General features: G+C 37.9%; 1 protein-coding gene across 3 annotated transcripts; it reads right to left on the minus strand.

Annotated features, from left to right (window-relative positions):
* Window positions 1–5549: 5549 nt before the first annotated feature.
* LOC137747112 (uncharacterized) lies at window positions 5550–11917 on the minus strand. 3 transcript variants are annotated; one of them, XR_011069918.1, is made up of 13 exons: window positions 11893–11917; window positions 11648–11797; window positions 10905–11211; window positions 10575–10787; window positions 9607–9699; window positions 9402–9515; window positions 8723–9292; window positions 7955–8196; window positions 7362–7532; window positions 7130–7194; window positions 6965–7034; window positions 6781–6876; window positions 5550–5745 (listed from the first exon to the last, which is right to left on the minus strand). XR_011069918.1 is itself a non-coding variant. In XM_068487125.1 (13 exons), the coding sequence occupies exons 3-13, from the start codon at window positions 11193–11195 to the stop codon at window positions 5656–5658; spliced, it is 2082 nt and encodes a 693-aa protein (XP_068343226.1). In that variant the 5' UTR covers window positions 11196–11211; window positions 11648–11797; window positions 11893–11917; the 3' UTR covers window positions 5550–5655. The 3 variants fall into 3 exon arrangements, 2 of the variants coding, with proteins under 2 accessions (XP_068343226.1, XP_068343234.1); XM_068487125.1 differs by having other exon boundaries at window positions 7130–7261; XM_068487133.1 differs by lacking the exon at window positions 11893–11917 and having other exon boundaries at window positions 7130–7261; window positions 11648–11852.
* Window positions 11918–16139: the final 4222 nt, after the last annotated feature.

Genomic DNA, 16139 nt, shown 5'->3' on the forward strand with positions numbered 1-16139 from the left:
TCTTTATGGTTTAACTTTAACCTAGTTTAGGTTTGTGAACAACATGATTGCGATGGAACGAAGAAGGAAACCGAAATCCAGATTCCCGTCTAGAACCGTGGGTTTCAAACGACTTTTCTGGCCACCTCCAGCCACTACTTGGAAAACCAAAGGTATAATCCTAATCTACTCTAGTTTGTCATTAATTTGGTGGGTAAATCGTAGGTTGTAGTCAAGGTTCAGGGTTGACCGGAGCTTGGGAAGTTCCGGCTTTCGTCTCTGTGAGAATCGATCTGAAAATCGGGTCGACCCAACCCGGTAGCCCTAAACCCAGACCCACAACCCTAGTCTGGCCTAAAGATTTGGGAGATGCAACCCAGCCCAATTGTCAAGCCCAAACTTGAAACCTTTTGGCCTAGCTTTAAGCCCAACTACATAACCCAAGCCCAAACACCAACCCAGAACCCAGGTCGCACGTGGGTAAGCGAGGAGCACACGCGCCGCCATCGAATGCACTATGACGGTGGCGTCGGTGACTTTTTCGGCCAACTTTCCGGCGACCCAGATCGGTGCGTGGCCATCTAGGGCGTGAGGGCACATGGGGGTACCCGAGGTCCCTTGTTCTATTTTTTGACGTCCTAGATCAGTTTCCGACATCCGTTTTCCCAAATTCAACCGTTTTATTACAGTTTTATTAATTGGTACCCTTATGTGCTTAGCTACAATTATTTATGATGTTTCCATCTTCGCTAGTTTGCACGGCTCTTCGACGGTGAAGTATCTATGAGTGGACCCCTTCAAAAATGCATATTTTTATTATTAGAAATGCATACATGAAAAGCATGATTTTATGCCTACGTTTTATGAAACATTTATGAGTAAATTGGTTTCACGCTTTATGAATTATCATGCTTATTCGACTTTACGTTCTTTGTGGTATATATGACTGATGACTATATACCTACTTATGAACATGCTTTTACGATATGACGTTTTAGTTACTGAGCTCCGATTTGAGATAGATATATATATATATATATATTAGAAATATTATGTTAATGTTTTTATGTGCTTAATTAGTGGTTATTCATATGATACTGCCTAGGGCGAATGAAATCATTAATTGGCTTCGGTCAGGTGATGTAGGGCCTACGGACGAATGATACTCATATATAGCTTTGGTCGGGCGTAGGTTGCTGGCTTCGGCCAAAAGATATTTATATTTGGCTTCAGCCGAGCATGTGTAGGTGGCTTTGGCTGGAAGATATTTATATATGGCTTCGACCGGGCTTGTGTAGGTGGCTTCGACTGGAAGAGTTTTATATGCCTTCGGGTGAGTAAGGAGTTCTATATGCCTTCGGGCATGAGATGATACCACTACTAAGCACACTATATGATATATGTTTTATGAAGGTTTTATGGCACGCTAGGGTTTTCAAAACACCTATTACGTATTATACTATTGAGTTTTCATAAACGTTGGGGGTTAGTACGTTGATGAATAATTGTTTTCATATTACTTATATATCAACTTGGTCCAATCATGTTTTGTTTTGTGCCTCCTTAGGACTTAGAATTGAGGTGTACAATCTCGGCGTCAAGACATTCCTGCATCGGCATCTTCGAGTCTTCTCGGTGTAGGACCCATCTCCTTGCTCATTCAATTTTATATTATTTCTTTTTAGTGTCTTGGATTAGTTGTATGCTCTGAACACGTTCCACAATTGCATATTTATTATAGTTAAATTTACAAGTTTTATTTATGTTAGCTATTTCTTTCTAGTTCTCATGCATTCTAATATGGCTTCATCATTTTTGAGTGTCGGCCAGCACATGCCTACCTTGGTATTTAGAGGATATCAGAGTTGGGCATGTCATGCAATTGTCACAATCTCTTTCTTTCTTTTCTCCTTCTTCCTTTGATCTCACATTTTAAAGACCATTCCCCTATTTCCTCTATCCTTTTTGACCCATTCCCCCTCTTTGACCCACCCCCTCCATCATCTGGATCATTTGGTCCCACCATCCATCCTCCATCTTTGACTCATCCCTTTATCTTCATTTTCGGTTGGTTATCACCTCCGTTTTCCACAATTTGTCATGGATCTTTGGGATGGTGTGTAGAGCTTTAGCTCAGATGTTCACACCACCACCCTTGTTAACCATTATTGGTTCTTCTTGTAGTTTGCCCTTCCCAGCGTTGTTGCTCGTGGGTTCTTTCTACGTGCTTCCTTGTTCTCTTAGCAGTGATTTTTGCTGGTACTTTGAGGACGTTATGGCCTTTTTCTTAACTTCTTGATGGTGTCATCTTAAGTGATCATGATAGGTTTCACGTGAGGATGTTTGGGTGGCTTTCCGATGTCAGCGTTGGCGTCTGCAACTTCAAGAAGACTAGCTTTTTAGGGTTTTTTGGTGTGGTTTGTTTGTGTGTACTGAGCTCCAAGGTTGGGCTTCGGACTTTGTCTTCTGTGTGTTTGTGGTCCCTTTTTGTTATGCATAACTTGTACATGGCCCTTTGTTGTACTTATGTTTGTTGGTAATGAGTTTTACCCTTTCACCAAAAAAAAATTCTAAGAATTGATCCTCAAATGCTAGGATTTCTTTGATTTGTTCCATGAATATAAAATTGAGGCCTAAATACATGAGTTTTGATCTCTAAAGAACAAAATCTATACATTTAAGGCTATTTTTAACTATGTCACCTAAAACTCGATTTTGATCTTACTTTGCCCCAATCCCACTTTGCCTCCAAGAACTCAATTTTGATTTCACTTTACCCCCTAAAACTCAAAAGTCATCATTTTACCCCATGAAACTTAAAATTCTCTCCACATTGCCTTAATTCTATTATTCCGTTCAAAAGCCATCAAACATGCTAATGTGAATTTAAAAAATGCCCATGTGGAAAAAAGAGGAATACAGTAAAATGGTGAATCAAAACCCAAAAGAAAATGAATGACTTCCTAGCCTCGTTTATCCTACCACTACCTATCCCATCTCACTGGCGATAACTCCCTCCTCTCTTACTCACTATCAACCCAAGATTCTCTCTCTCACTCTTTCTCTAGGGTTTATTTGCTATCCGTGGAATTAGAGCAAATTCCATTATATGGGTTTGATTTAGGTCCACCAAGCTAATCATTTTATTTTTTATTTTTTTCCTGATCTTTGCAACTCAAGTACCCAACCCAAAAAAAAAAATTAATACTTAATTTCTTCTTTTAAAATTAATATATTCTAACTATTGAATGTTAATGTATAGTGGAGATTTATAATCAAATCCTTCTCCACTATGCATTAACATTAAACAATTCATAGTTGAGATTTATAATAAAATTCATAATGGAGATTTATAATCAAATCCATCTCCACTATGCATTAACATTAAACAATTCATAGTTGAAATTTATAAAATGACTATTTTTTAGTTTCATGGGGCAAAGTGGAATCAAAATCAAGTTCTAGGGGGCGTAACTAAATATAAGCCTATGATTTTATATTTCTACCCATCCACGTCAACAATTTTAACAGCTATTTCACAGAAGAATTAGAAACATTGTAAAGTAGAATGAATTTTAAGTTTCAGGGAGTAAAGTAATATGGGGTGACACCGATAGTCACGATTGAGTTTGAGAGCACGTTTGTAATTATTGGTTCAATAATTTAATTGATTTTACATGCTTGTGAATATCTAAAAGTAAGGCAACGGAAATACGGAAATTGATAGAGAAAGAAACCAAGCCTCTCCGTAGGGACAAGTTTTCTTAGTAATAAATAGTAAGGAAAACTAATAAAAGGGCTTTACACTTTATCCTATTTTTATCAAAAGCATTCAAATAACTTTGTTTAACGATTAGACAAAAAAATCAAATCCTGACAAGACAACTTGCACAGATTACATAAGCCCAGCCCATGTAGACTCGTTGATCATTCATGCGCTAGTAATCCTACTTTCTCTCTCCTCTCTCTCTCTCTCTCTCTCTTTTTTCCTCTTTTATCACTCTTGTGGGACCTATTATTTTTCAAGGCCGAAGTAAGATAGATCATAATACGAATAACTCAAGAGTAAGGTTATGGACTCCACAACTTCGACTAGATTGAGCTGTACAAATGGACCAAAGATGCCACCATCATCTTGTGTTTCGAAAAGGTAGGCAAAGTGAAAGGTAGGCGAAGTCTGCTGACTTCGCTGAGATTGACCATTCGTGTTCCATAAAACTAGAAAACCTGATCTGATTAGGATCAAAAAAATTTCCTATATTCTTAAAGATTCCTACAACCTAAAGATTAGGGTGCGTGGCAAGTAATCATACTCCTAAAAGGATGCAACACCTATCTGTAGATATCCTTTAATGGTTCCTTGAGTTTAATACTGATTTCATATCATAAAACGTCTCACTTCCGACTTGTATAATAAAACCACTTGTCTAGAGTTCATTTTGGTAACGCAATTATCGAATACTCTATTATCTTGCCTGTTGCTTGAGTCTCATATATTCTTACTAACTAAACTATTGGATGACCTTTGGATGGTATCCCACCGGTATCTAGGTTGTCTTATGATCATTTACTCTTTTACAAGTAGTTGAGTTTGTGCATCTCCTCCACACACGATGAGTGCGCAAATTTGGTTCCAATAATTGGTACTTTCATTGGGAGTGAAATCATATTCCCGCGACCAAATTACTCTACCACAGTCATGTATATCGAAAAAGGTTCAGTTAATGCTAATGCCAACACCTCAACTGGCAAAAAGCAAGAAATCATTCAAGCCCTTGAAGCAAGCAATCAAGCCCATGACTTCTCAATCGTCCCAAGAAAAATGACGCTCCAAGTGCTGGAGTCCCTCCCACCATGGATCATATAGGAGACTTTGCTGAAAACCAGCCCTTCCATTGGCAATCTACAGATAATCAAGGCTTCTCAAGTAAAGAACCACTCAAAACTTCGTTGATACCAAAAGACTAGGGGTGGGCACATTCCGATTCGGCCTTATTCCACCCGCAAACCAAAACTGGAACCGAAAAATATCAACGGTTCAATTCTGCTTAGATTTATTATAAAACTGTATGAGTTAGTTCACGTTGGTTCCGATTCGGTTCATGCCGATTTACAATTCTAACCAAAATTATATATATATTTCGAATCTTCTACTTCCAATACCAAACAAATATTTCTACCACCAATTTAAGCAAATCCTCCATTTGTTCTATAGGTTCTTCAAGGCTAGATGAGGTGGGTTCAATGGTGGTGTGGCTTCGATTTGTGGTGATAGTTATGAACGGGGGCTATGGTTTCATTTGAGGTTTCTGTTGTTTTGGGCTATGCAGGCTTGGATGTGGGTTATGCTAGATTTGGGTGTAATGTGTTTTTTAGTTGTTAGTTTAGTCATTTGGAGCTGGTTTCTTTTACAGTTGTGTTAGAATTAGCACTCTTAATCTCCATTTGCTGAATCATTAACGTCATCAAACATCCCAAGAGCAGCAGATTTTCACTGCAAACATACATCAAAGTTTAGGAGTACTCCCGGCCTTAACCCTAATCCCCCAGAAAAGGCGACATATTCGGTCTCATCCAAATTGACCTTGACATTGAAAGGGAATCCATACAAAATATATGCCATAAATCCTTGCAGATACATCATTTCCAGCTGGTTGTTATGACCTAGCCCCTACATTACATATAATCACTCACAATATCACCCCACTCGCACCGTACCTCATTGAGTTCAGCTTGTGTGTAGGCATCTAACGCCTTCCCGTCCCACTGAAACAAGATGAAGAAAAACATTTATCATTAACGAGTGCAAAAACATAGAACATTTTAATGTCCAATGCGACTAAAGAATGCAGTAGCTGTGTGTGCTTCTAAATGAATTTGGTGAGAGCAGCCTCTAACATTACAGTTGATTCCGTATCAGGCAATCCTTATTACCGAGCTGTCTAAAACATAATCCATCGGAAAATTACCATGCTCAAGAAAAATAAGGATGCACAATATGCCTAGGGGGAGGGGATTTGCTTTCCAACTGAAGGATATTTACATAGCTTATATATAATCGCACCATGTTCAATTATACCGCAAATTACACATTTGCACACCACAATCTATTTAGCTTATACAATTCTTCCTTTTTCTTTCTTGTATGTAGATAAGGTAAAGATTGCCCCTGCAAAATGCTAACAATTCGCAGCTACCGCTTCAATACGACAAACATGTTTGTTTTTGTAAATACCCTTAGCAGTTGCTTGACATTGTTCACATCCCCCTAAAGAAATGTAATGCAAAACTGAACTTAGAAGGTCACCCTACAACAATAGTACTCTCAACAATTTGCTTAGCAAAGCATTGTTTGTGCACAATGAGAACATACAGGTTCATCTCATCAAAGGATAAAAATTCAACAAAAGGCACAACTATAGACATTCTGTTAGCAAAATTGCAAATATTTCATAGTTCAGCATGCATAAGCATAAAAGATTAGACAATAAAAACTGAGAACTGCAATAATTGGAAAACAAATTTAAACAACCCTCATTTAATGGGCCTAACGGAGATTCACTCATTTGCGGTAAATAACACGCTGAATAGACCATATAGAACAAGACAAACCACTTTAGAACTCCATTTGCAGTAGATAACGGAGATTCACTCATTTGCAATAGATTATAGATGCCGTTACAAGGCAACCCCCAAAGCATAATGAGTAGCAGTTGAAAAGGAAAAAAGCACCTCAACCATGTTACAGCTTACACATGCAATTCACACCTGTACAGAAAACCGTAGAACAGTTATTTGTACCTTTGCTGCGAATGAAAGGTTTTCATCTTCTATGATTTCTTTCATGTATCTCATGATATAATACCCGCACTCCATATTTGATGGTTGTTTAGGACCCTACACACAATTCAAAAGTATGTTAGTTTCTATTGATTCCTTCAACACTTCTGATTTGTTATTAGGTAAATGAATAATACTAACATACCGTTAGTACTTTCCATATGGGTGACTTTTGGACTCCCCGACCCGTTTGAGCGTTGAACTGTCTAATACCACTTCAGCACCAAAAAAAAAAAAAAAAAAACTTACAATCTAGAAAGATTAATACAATAATTTCGTTTATATAAGTGATGTAGGGCAGCTTGATTACTTGTTCACAACATATTTCCATTCTTCCTCGTGCATGCTCCGTCGAAGAGAGTCCATGAAATAGCGCTGAAGAGGGTCCAAGAAGTAGCATACGTCATTGCTTTCACTAATGATAGTCAACATCCAATGATAGCTACATATTGGATCAGAATTATTTTAGTGAAATCAAATGATTTCTTGGTTCATCTAACACAGAAGGCTGACAAGCATCGAATGTAGAAGGCTCAACTTACCCGGAATTGTAAGGTACCAAAAGAACTTGATCAGCAGGCAGATTTTGTAACCGGGCTGCTAGCATTCTTGATTTGTGGTCGGAATCACCTACCCCAACCGAAATGCTTGAAGGGTCAGTCAAACCAACCATATTGACCATGTTTGATTCCTTTAACTTATTATATAAGTGCCTAAAACATAAAGTCGTAAGGGTTAATTTTAGTGGGTCTGCACATATCATATTCCATGCTTTGTTTACAGGGTTATAATCTGACATCTACTTGTTCTAATCTGAGTAGATGCCAAGCAAGAAAATGAAACCCATGCTGATGCACGGGCGCGCGCACACACACACACAATATATAAAGACAGCACCACAATAGGCAAATCTTCCATTTCTCACGTTGAACAAATACTCTACAAAAACTGGAAGTAAATAAGAAAAAAGAAGAAGCTTAATTTCTCAATAGTATAGTAAATATGAATAAATAACCAGCTAAAGATCGTAATGGTATAAAAAGAAATATGAAATACAACTTCAAAATTGGATTAATTGGTAAATTATCATAAGCATTTTGTATTTTACCTATGTAATAATTATTGTTGTATTTACCTCATGTAAACAATCATGCATGTGGCCGAGATTTCCTTCATTTCCATAAACTGCATTATGTCTTCTTGGGAAATGGATACAGTTTTGGAAACACCAAATACTGCTTTCTCTATATCAACACTGATAGTTTCGCCATCCAGCATGGCGCGCTCTGCATAACGATATAGCAGCTTGAGGGACTTGGGCAGGCTCACGTCTTGTTTGGGTAACTCTTGAGGTTTTTCTGCAGTGTTTCCACATTTCTGCGGTGTTTGGCAGCAAGGATGAAGATATAGATGATATCAGAAGACAGCATTGGGCCATAATAAAATGATAAACAAAGAACTTTTGAAGGTAAGCACAGAATAAAATGAAATCCATTGTTGAACAGTGACATATGTACTTGAGTTATTTATTGCCTCCTATATTAACCTAACAAGACCCTTAGACAACATGATATGCGAGCCTACGACTTGGCCAATTGTTACTTATTCCTCAGAAACTGCAACGAGAAGCAGCTCTGCTTTATCAAGAACTACATCAATAGGAACTTTCAGACTGCCATCTCCTAAATGAACACCACTGACTGTGGATGGCCCCATCACACTTTAGTTACTGTACCATTGCTCACACCAATGTGCATGGTTTCCAAATTCCAATTAACAGAATATAAGGGAAAGCACACTGTAAGTGAATGGCTAAGAACCCTTCTAACACCCCCAGTAAGTGCATTCCACATGATAAAACAAGATACAAGTCAAATATCAAAAATATCGTTTTTATTCTTACCTTTATGCCATCTCTTTTACCCACAACTGCCAATTCCTCAAAATCAATTTCATTATCTTCTAAGACATTGTTTTCCTTCCCAGAACAGCCAGCCTTCCCAGAAGGATTGGGAGCTAGAGTTGGAAGTGTGATAGCAGCGGCCCCACCATCGATCTTTGCCTCTAACTCAGCAATCTTGGCTTTAAAGTAAGCCCCCTGCTGCTCAATCATCTTCTTGACCTCATCCAGCAGATCTTCCTTCTCCAACTGAGCCTGTCGGTCTCCTGGCCTGACAAAGCCTCCCACCTCTCTAACCCTACCAGACTGTTCAGGAGTTTCCAATGCCATTGTCAGGACACCACTATTCTTAGAGGAGAGATTGGCGTCAAAATTGTACGAATGTTCTTGATGTTCAGAATGTTCCGGATGTTCTTGACGTTCAGACTGTTCTGCTTGTTCAAAAGGTTCTGCATCTTCAGAATGTTCTGCATGTTCAGAATGCTCAGAACTTTCAGAATCATTGGAATGTCTGGATTCTTCGGAATCTTCAGAATGTTCTGCAGGTTCAGACCGCTCAGAATGCTCTCTGTTCTGTTTCATAAAAAGGTTCAGCGACAAAAAAATGCAAAAGGCATGATGAATCATTCTTAGTTATAATCATATCATAACCATATGATATTACAGGATGCAGCATACTCACAATCTTCGTAGCCTGCTCTCCTATGGTCACATCGGAGATATTCTCTTTTCTATCCTCGCGTGCTTTCTTCCAGAGTAGATGCCCATCAAGTTCACCTTCAGGCATTGTTTTTTTCTGACCAAATCAAATGTATGGTTAGTCCTAACTCCTAGCCTAGGTAAATGGAACTATTAATGGCGAAAATGCTGGTATTCTATGAACTTACTAATTCTGCCTCCAAATTCGCATATCCTTTTCGTGACATTCTATGAATATATTTCAACTTTGCCCTTCTCTCTTTCTGTTCCTTATGGAGTTTCTACAATATGCATATATGGTTATAGCTCAGTAGAGACAACCAGATGATAGAGATACCACGAAGATTTTGATTTTAAAACTAAGAATTCTGGGAATTAGATTTCATCTACCAGAATATCGTCAAATAAGCAATTAACTGTACACCAGACATGCAAACCTACCCAATACTTCTATTTTGTTTCCAAAAATATTTATTAAAAGAACGCACCCATTAACCTTGACAAAATGTCTTGCTAGAAAGGAGCAAGTTAGAAGTGCATGTATTCAAGCAATCAACTGAATGTTAAATCGGAAAGCGGTTTACAAAGACAACTTCATTAATGGTGACCTTCAAATGATAATTTAATTGTATATATAATTGTTTCAAAGGATTGTTAAATCATATAATGCTTTTGAGCGATTCAACACTTGCAAATTGCAATCTAATCCTTTAAAAGGAGCCATCTCAAAGTCTTACTCTTCACAATTACGATAAACCACAAAATACATATTACATACTGCAGCTACAAATATGAAGGGTTGGCTGTATTTCAGTTTAGGATTATGTATATGACCAGAATCGAGTTTATTTCTGTGGGTTATACATGACCAGCAAGTAATATCATTTAAGTACACAAAGTTACTAGGGAAATGATTTCTACACACCCTTTTTCACCTCTGGCACACCCCTCTTTTTACAAGCCATTGGATTATACAAGGCAAAGGAGAATCAAGGGCCAGAACTAAGAGGGGTGTGCAGAAACTGAAAAAAGAATGAAGAAAGGTATAACTATAAGAATTAGTGCAGACCACTTCCTTCACTAGCAATTACTATCATGCACTGCACCCAAAAAAAAAAAAAAAAAAAAAAACTATGAAATAAGTCCCTCATTGTACCTGAAACTCCTTGGTTAAGCGGCCATTTACAAATTGTTCCCAATGTTCTTGCTTAATAAAATCATATTCTTTTGGAGGGTTTTTCAGGGCTTCAGCATCATCTTTAAATGGCATAATATATTTTGTGGTTAAGTCACACTTGAATTGCCTCCACCTATTGGAAGCAGCGGACAACACCGTTTTTCTGCTTTTAGAGGCTAAGACGAATGCCATCTACAAAGTAACACAGCAAGCAGATTTGTTATCAAAGAGATTTTTGAAATGCATTAGTTATCAACGAGATTGCATTTGTGAAAGATAGAAGGACATCAACTTAAGTCGACTACATACATCTATAGCTTCCCAAATTTTATTTTTCAGATCCTTCTCCACCTTAGGCCAGCCTTCAACACTAATGGGGACCGTACGGCGTGTCACCACGCCAATGTAAGAAGCCAACTCTGATGCTACTTTCCCATATGGTTTGCCCTTTGAGTTATACTGTACAATTAATTTCTTACCAGTACTTGCTATGCGACGCATATTCGTTATCCCGCGTTTCCTCTTCACCCCACTAGAGGTAGTAACAGTGTCCTCAGTCTCCTTTGAAGTAGACACCTCTTTTGGTTTGGGTGAACCCATTTCTTAATCTTCCGAGCTGCAAAAATGAGCACTGGTTGATCTGTTGCGTATATGTATGGAATTATGGATTAAGAACTGGTATAAGCACAACAACTTGAAATTATACATAGTTTAAATTAAGAAATAAAATAAAATCAACTGACAATCGAAATGAAATTAAATGATGAGATTTTAAACTAGTTCCTTCTAAGACTCCGCCAATTTTCCTTTTCTAGAATCCAAAACAAATGACTAGCAAAAATAAATGTACATCAAACTACCGCGAAATAAGGGAATTATATAAACCTCCTCCTCAACCAAAGAGACAGCAAACATTAAAAGACAGCAAACAGACAAAATAAGAACATGTATCTTAAACTCAACCCACACTCTGGTCAGATCTAAGTCATACAAATCTAGAAACAATAATTTGAATTTCTCAAAAGCAGCAAAATAGAAGGGAAGAAGCATACCCTATAAGGCAAGAGGCAAGAGGCAAGATGATACCCAAATGGGTACTTGGAAAGTGACAGAGGAAGAAACCCAAATCACTACTTAGACGGTGGGCTCGAACTTGACTGAGGGAGAGACAACAATTAAGGACCTTTGGTTCTTTTGCTGGTCTGAAATATTGAAGAAGAAAAACCCATCAGAAAAATGCACTGAATTTAGCTTCAGAAATATCATTGAGAGAGAGAGAGAGAGAGAGATATTATACCTGAACTTTGACAACGGAACCAAAGAGAGAGGGAAATGGTGTCTCCTTCGCGGGCTGAGCAAGCTGAAGAGGTGAGAGAGACAACAGAGCATCTTAGACGACATTTCCCAGACCACAATGACAATGTTTTATCTACTTTTGATTGATTTTCGTAAAATGTCGTTTATTTGGTGTTGTGTAAAGTAGTTTGATTGATTTTCGTAAAATGTCGTTTATTTGGTGTTGTGTAAAATGTCGTTTATTTGGTGTTGTGTAAAGTATACGCTTATTGGGTGGGTTCAACTGTATGATGTGATTTTGAGTGAAATTGAAACCGAAAGTTTTTACCGTGTGATTTTGAAGCTAAAATCAAAATAAAACTACACTATCTAGTTCTGTTCGGATCGGTTCAGTTTCAAACTATTTGCAAAGAAAATGAAAGAATAGCTTCATAAACATTGAATTGTAGATGCAGAATTGCAGTTCTGTGAAATGTTAAAATAGTAATTCATTCCAGCCACTCAAACATAAGCAGTGCCCAATGATGCAGGAATGTTAATATAAAAAACCATTTGATTACCTACTATTCGTGGTTCTACTCCAAACAATTTGACTGCCTACTGTACAAATACAAAAAACCACCAACTGTACAATTAATCTGAATTGTACATGTTCAACTACATCAAATGGTATAGCAAATTATACTTGCACACAAAATCATTAAACTGTCGACCTGGTGTAAGTTATAAAGCAGTAATTTTAGGAAAGGGATCCTTTCTCCTAATCCATCAAGTCCGGGGATTCAAACCGTTGAAATTTGATCCAACAGTTACAAACATCAGCCTACTTTAAAAGTTATAATAACTTTAGCCGTTTGATCAAATTTCAACAACTCGGATTCCCGAACTTGGTGGATTAGGAGAAAGGGATCCGGAGACGATCCCTTTTCATAATTTTAATGATAGCATTTTGAGTATCTAAGCATGCTAGTACAATATCAAGGAATAAAATATTATAATTCTGTGTGAGCTTGATGTATGTGAACTCGGCTTGAGATGAGGGTTAAGAAAGAGAAAGAAATTGACTATTGCTAGTCATTATGAAGTTTATCCAACTCCCTCATCCCCTAGTGTAGATAATATTGTTTGTTTAAAAAAAAAAATAGTCGAAAACTAAGACAGATGAATTTCTGGCGTGGTTGGATCCATACTAAATGTATGAAGTCTAACAAGCAACCAATTAGAACACAATACCTAATATAGTTATTTAATTAAATATTTTTTAATTTTTGTGGTGCAGTTCGGTTTTGATTCGATTCCAAAAGGCCAAAATCGAGACCAAACCGTTTTCCATCATTTCAGTTTGGTTTCAAACTGAAACCACTTCTAAACCGCAAAACCAAAATGTTCGATGTTGTCCGATTTGGTTCGTGCTTCCGTTTTGATTTTTCGGTTTCAAGTGCCCACCCTATGTGTGTGTATAAAACGATTATAATAATAACTGTTAAGTACAACAAAATTAAAAACAAACACACTCTCGTATACAGACACTTATACCATACACTCTTGTACATGGCGAGTTTGATATCAATTGATTATGGTTGAGTCATTAGGTGACTTAGCCCAAATTTGCTCGTTCCAGCACTATTTTCAAATGTTTATTACCTATCCAATGTGTAATAAACGTTAAGTACAATAACATTTAGGAAACTTTAACGAAAAACTGCCGATACTGTTCACTTTAACAAAAATCACATTTTTACACTAAAAAGTCAATCATGGTACTATTCACTTTACCCTTCATTTTGTCCTTATCGTTAAAACTCTATGTTTGCAAGTCATTTTCATTAGTTTTCCTTAACATTTAAACATAGACTGAATTTTTTATCATTCATTTTTTCCAATACACCAACTAGGGGCGATTTTCGGATGGGTTGCATTACATTATAAACAAGGTTTCTAACTCCCATTTAAAGGAAAAATCGATTTTCAAATTTAGAAATTCGGATCATTTGGAAATTTAAATTTGCGGAGTCTTTGTAATATTCTGATTTTCATACAATCTTTTAGAAATTATTGGATTCAGAGTGAATTTTTTTTATAGATTAATTATAATCTTTATATCTCCAGTCGAATCAGGCTTCTGTTGTTCTTAGTAAGGCATGTGGACTTTGTCCATCATTCTGGAGTCCAAGAGGGTATATGATGGCACTGTTGGTCCCTTTAGGCGGGTTAGTTCAATTCGGAGTCGTTGAGTCCGAGATCGGACTTCTAAGGCACTTGTAGCCTTACTTTGGGCTAGGAAAATTCATAGTCCACAAATGCCCCTAGTTATGCTTTGGAAAGGGCATCCTTTTGAGGATATATAGTTACTTATGGGACCATGATTTTTCAGGGCCAGAGTAAGGCGGATCGGAATACAAGTACCTCAAAAGTCTGGTCATGGACTCAACAGCTTCGAGTGAAGCTGGGTTAATAGAGCAGTGGTGCCACCATCATCTTGTTCCAGAGTAGTGCACGAAGTCCAAACAACTTTGTAAGATTGATCATGCTTGTTTGTACCATACTTGACTAATCCCGAAACTACCAAGCACCGGTTAACTTCAGATCTTTGAGGGCCCACTGAGGGGTTCAGGCTGAGGCACCCCTGCCAAAGCAAAGGAGTTTCCCTCCACCTAGGAGGCCAATCACAGCACGACACATGTCAACGTTAGAATAAAGCTCATAGAGTCCCACATCGACTGCGAATGAAAGTTGGAGATTATCCTCAACTATAAAAGAAGATTATTCTCCTACAATTAACCTTTAATGTAATTATTGTACTTAAACCAATCATTAGAATCCACTAATGTTAATTGTACTTAAACTTATGTATTTGTGTAAACCCTTCATTATTAATGAAAACTCCTTTACTCCGTTGACGTAGCCAAAGTTAGGGTGAACTATGTACATCTTGTGTTTACTTCCATATCTATATCTCTTTACATATTATCCTCACAAGGTGACTGGAGCAACCAAGCGAAGGTTACAAACTTGACACTTTATGTTGTTCCAAAGTCTTCACTAATTTTGTGCATCAACATTTGGCACTGTTTATGGGAATGATAATTATTTCTACTTTCTCCAGCTTTGTCAAGCTAGTTTCCATCATTCGCACACTCTCCTTTGATCAAGCATCCCTCTCTAACATGGGAAGCGAAGGAAGCCACAACATATAGAACGACACCTCCTTCGTGCTTAGTGTGAGACAGAGAATGAAGGAAAGAAAGAAGTTTGCTTTTTAGGCTAAGGTTAAGGAGATTGAGGCTCAGAACAACAAGATAGCAATGAAGAATGAGATTATCCAAGAACAATATGAGAAATTCTTCGAGATGCTCAGGGTAGGTAGACTCAATTTCACAAGCCCATGACCCATATGGATGTTAACTATTACCAGGGTGCCCCTTCAACATGGAGGGTCACCGGTCTTCAACATGGATACTCTTAATGAGGAGCGAACTACCCATCAATGTGTTGGTCAACGCGAGACTTCTCTCAACCCAGCTGGTTCGACCCAAAACAGGAGAAGTGGAAAGAGGCACCTCTCTGCAATAGAAGAGGAATGATAGAAGGCTGTTTATCTCGACTGTCGAGAATTCTTGAGGCAGCGTCGAGAAAACCCCATCCACATAAGCTCAAGGATCAAAGACCCAAAGGTCATCGAAGGGCTCAGTCCTTACCATAATGTAGGCCTGCCCCCAATCTAGGAAAGGCATCGTGCAGGGCGCACGTCTTCAGATCATCAACTGTGCTAAGGTCAAAACAAACATTGGCACGATTAGTTGCCCCTTGAGGTTATGGTACTTAAATTACCATAATTGAAGACATGAATATGGGTTTGTGGAGTAGTCTGCTTAAGTTTCCCAAGGTTTTCATCCGCTTCTCTATATCCACGAAGTTTGCATGACTCTCAGCCCGTAAAGCCATGTAGGTTCTTTACAATTAATCAACAAAGGTGTTGATTTTCAGTAATGTCTCCCAAATCTGTTCCATGGTGGGAAGGGTTCTAGTAGTGGGAACATCATTATTTCCTAGGATGGTTTAGCATCAGGGTCCTGATTGCTCACACCAAGAGTAATAAAGATGTTGGGAAATGGATTGTCCATGCCAGAGGTGACTTAGGCGTTGGGAAGTGGGTTATTTCTTGTCGTAGTGTTAATGTTGGTGTTAACTAAGCTTCTTCTACAAACATGGTTGTGGTAGAGTGATTTGGTCGAGATGAATATGAAT

This window comes from Pyrus communis, chromosome 1, assembly GCF_963583255.1.
Source record: "Pyrus communis chromosome 1, drPyrComm1.1, whole genome shotgun sequence".
NCBI classification, from domain to species: Eukaryota; Viridiplantae; Streptophyta; class Magnoliopsida; order Rosales; family Rosaceae; genus Pyrus; species Pyrus communis.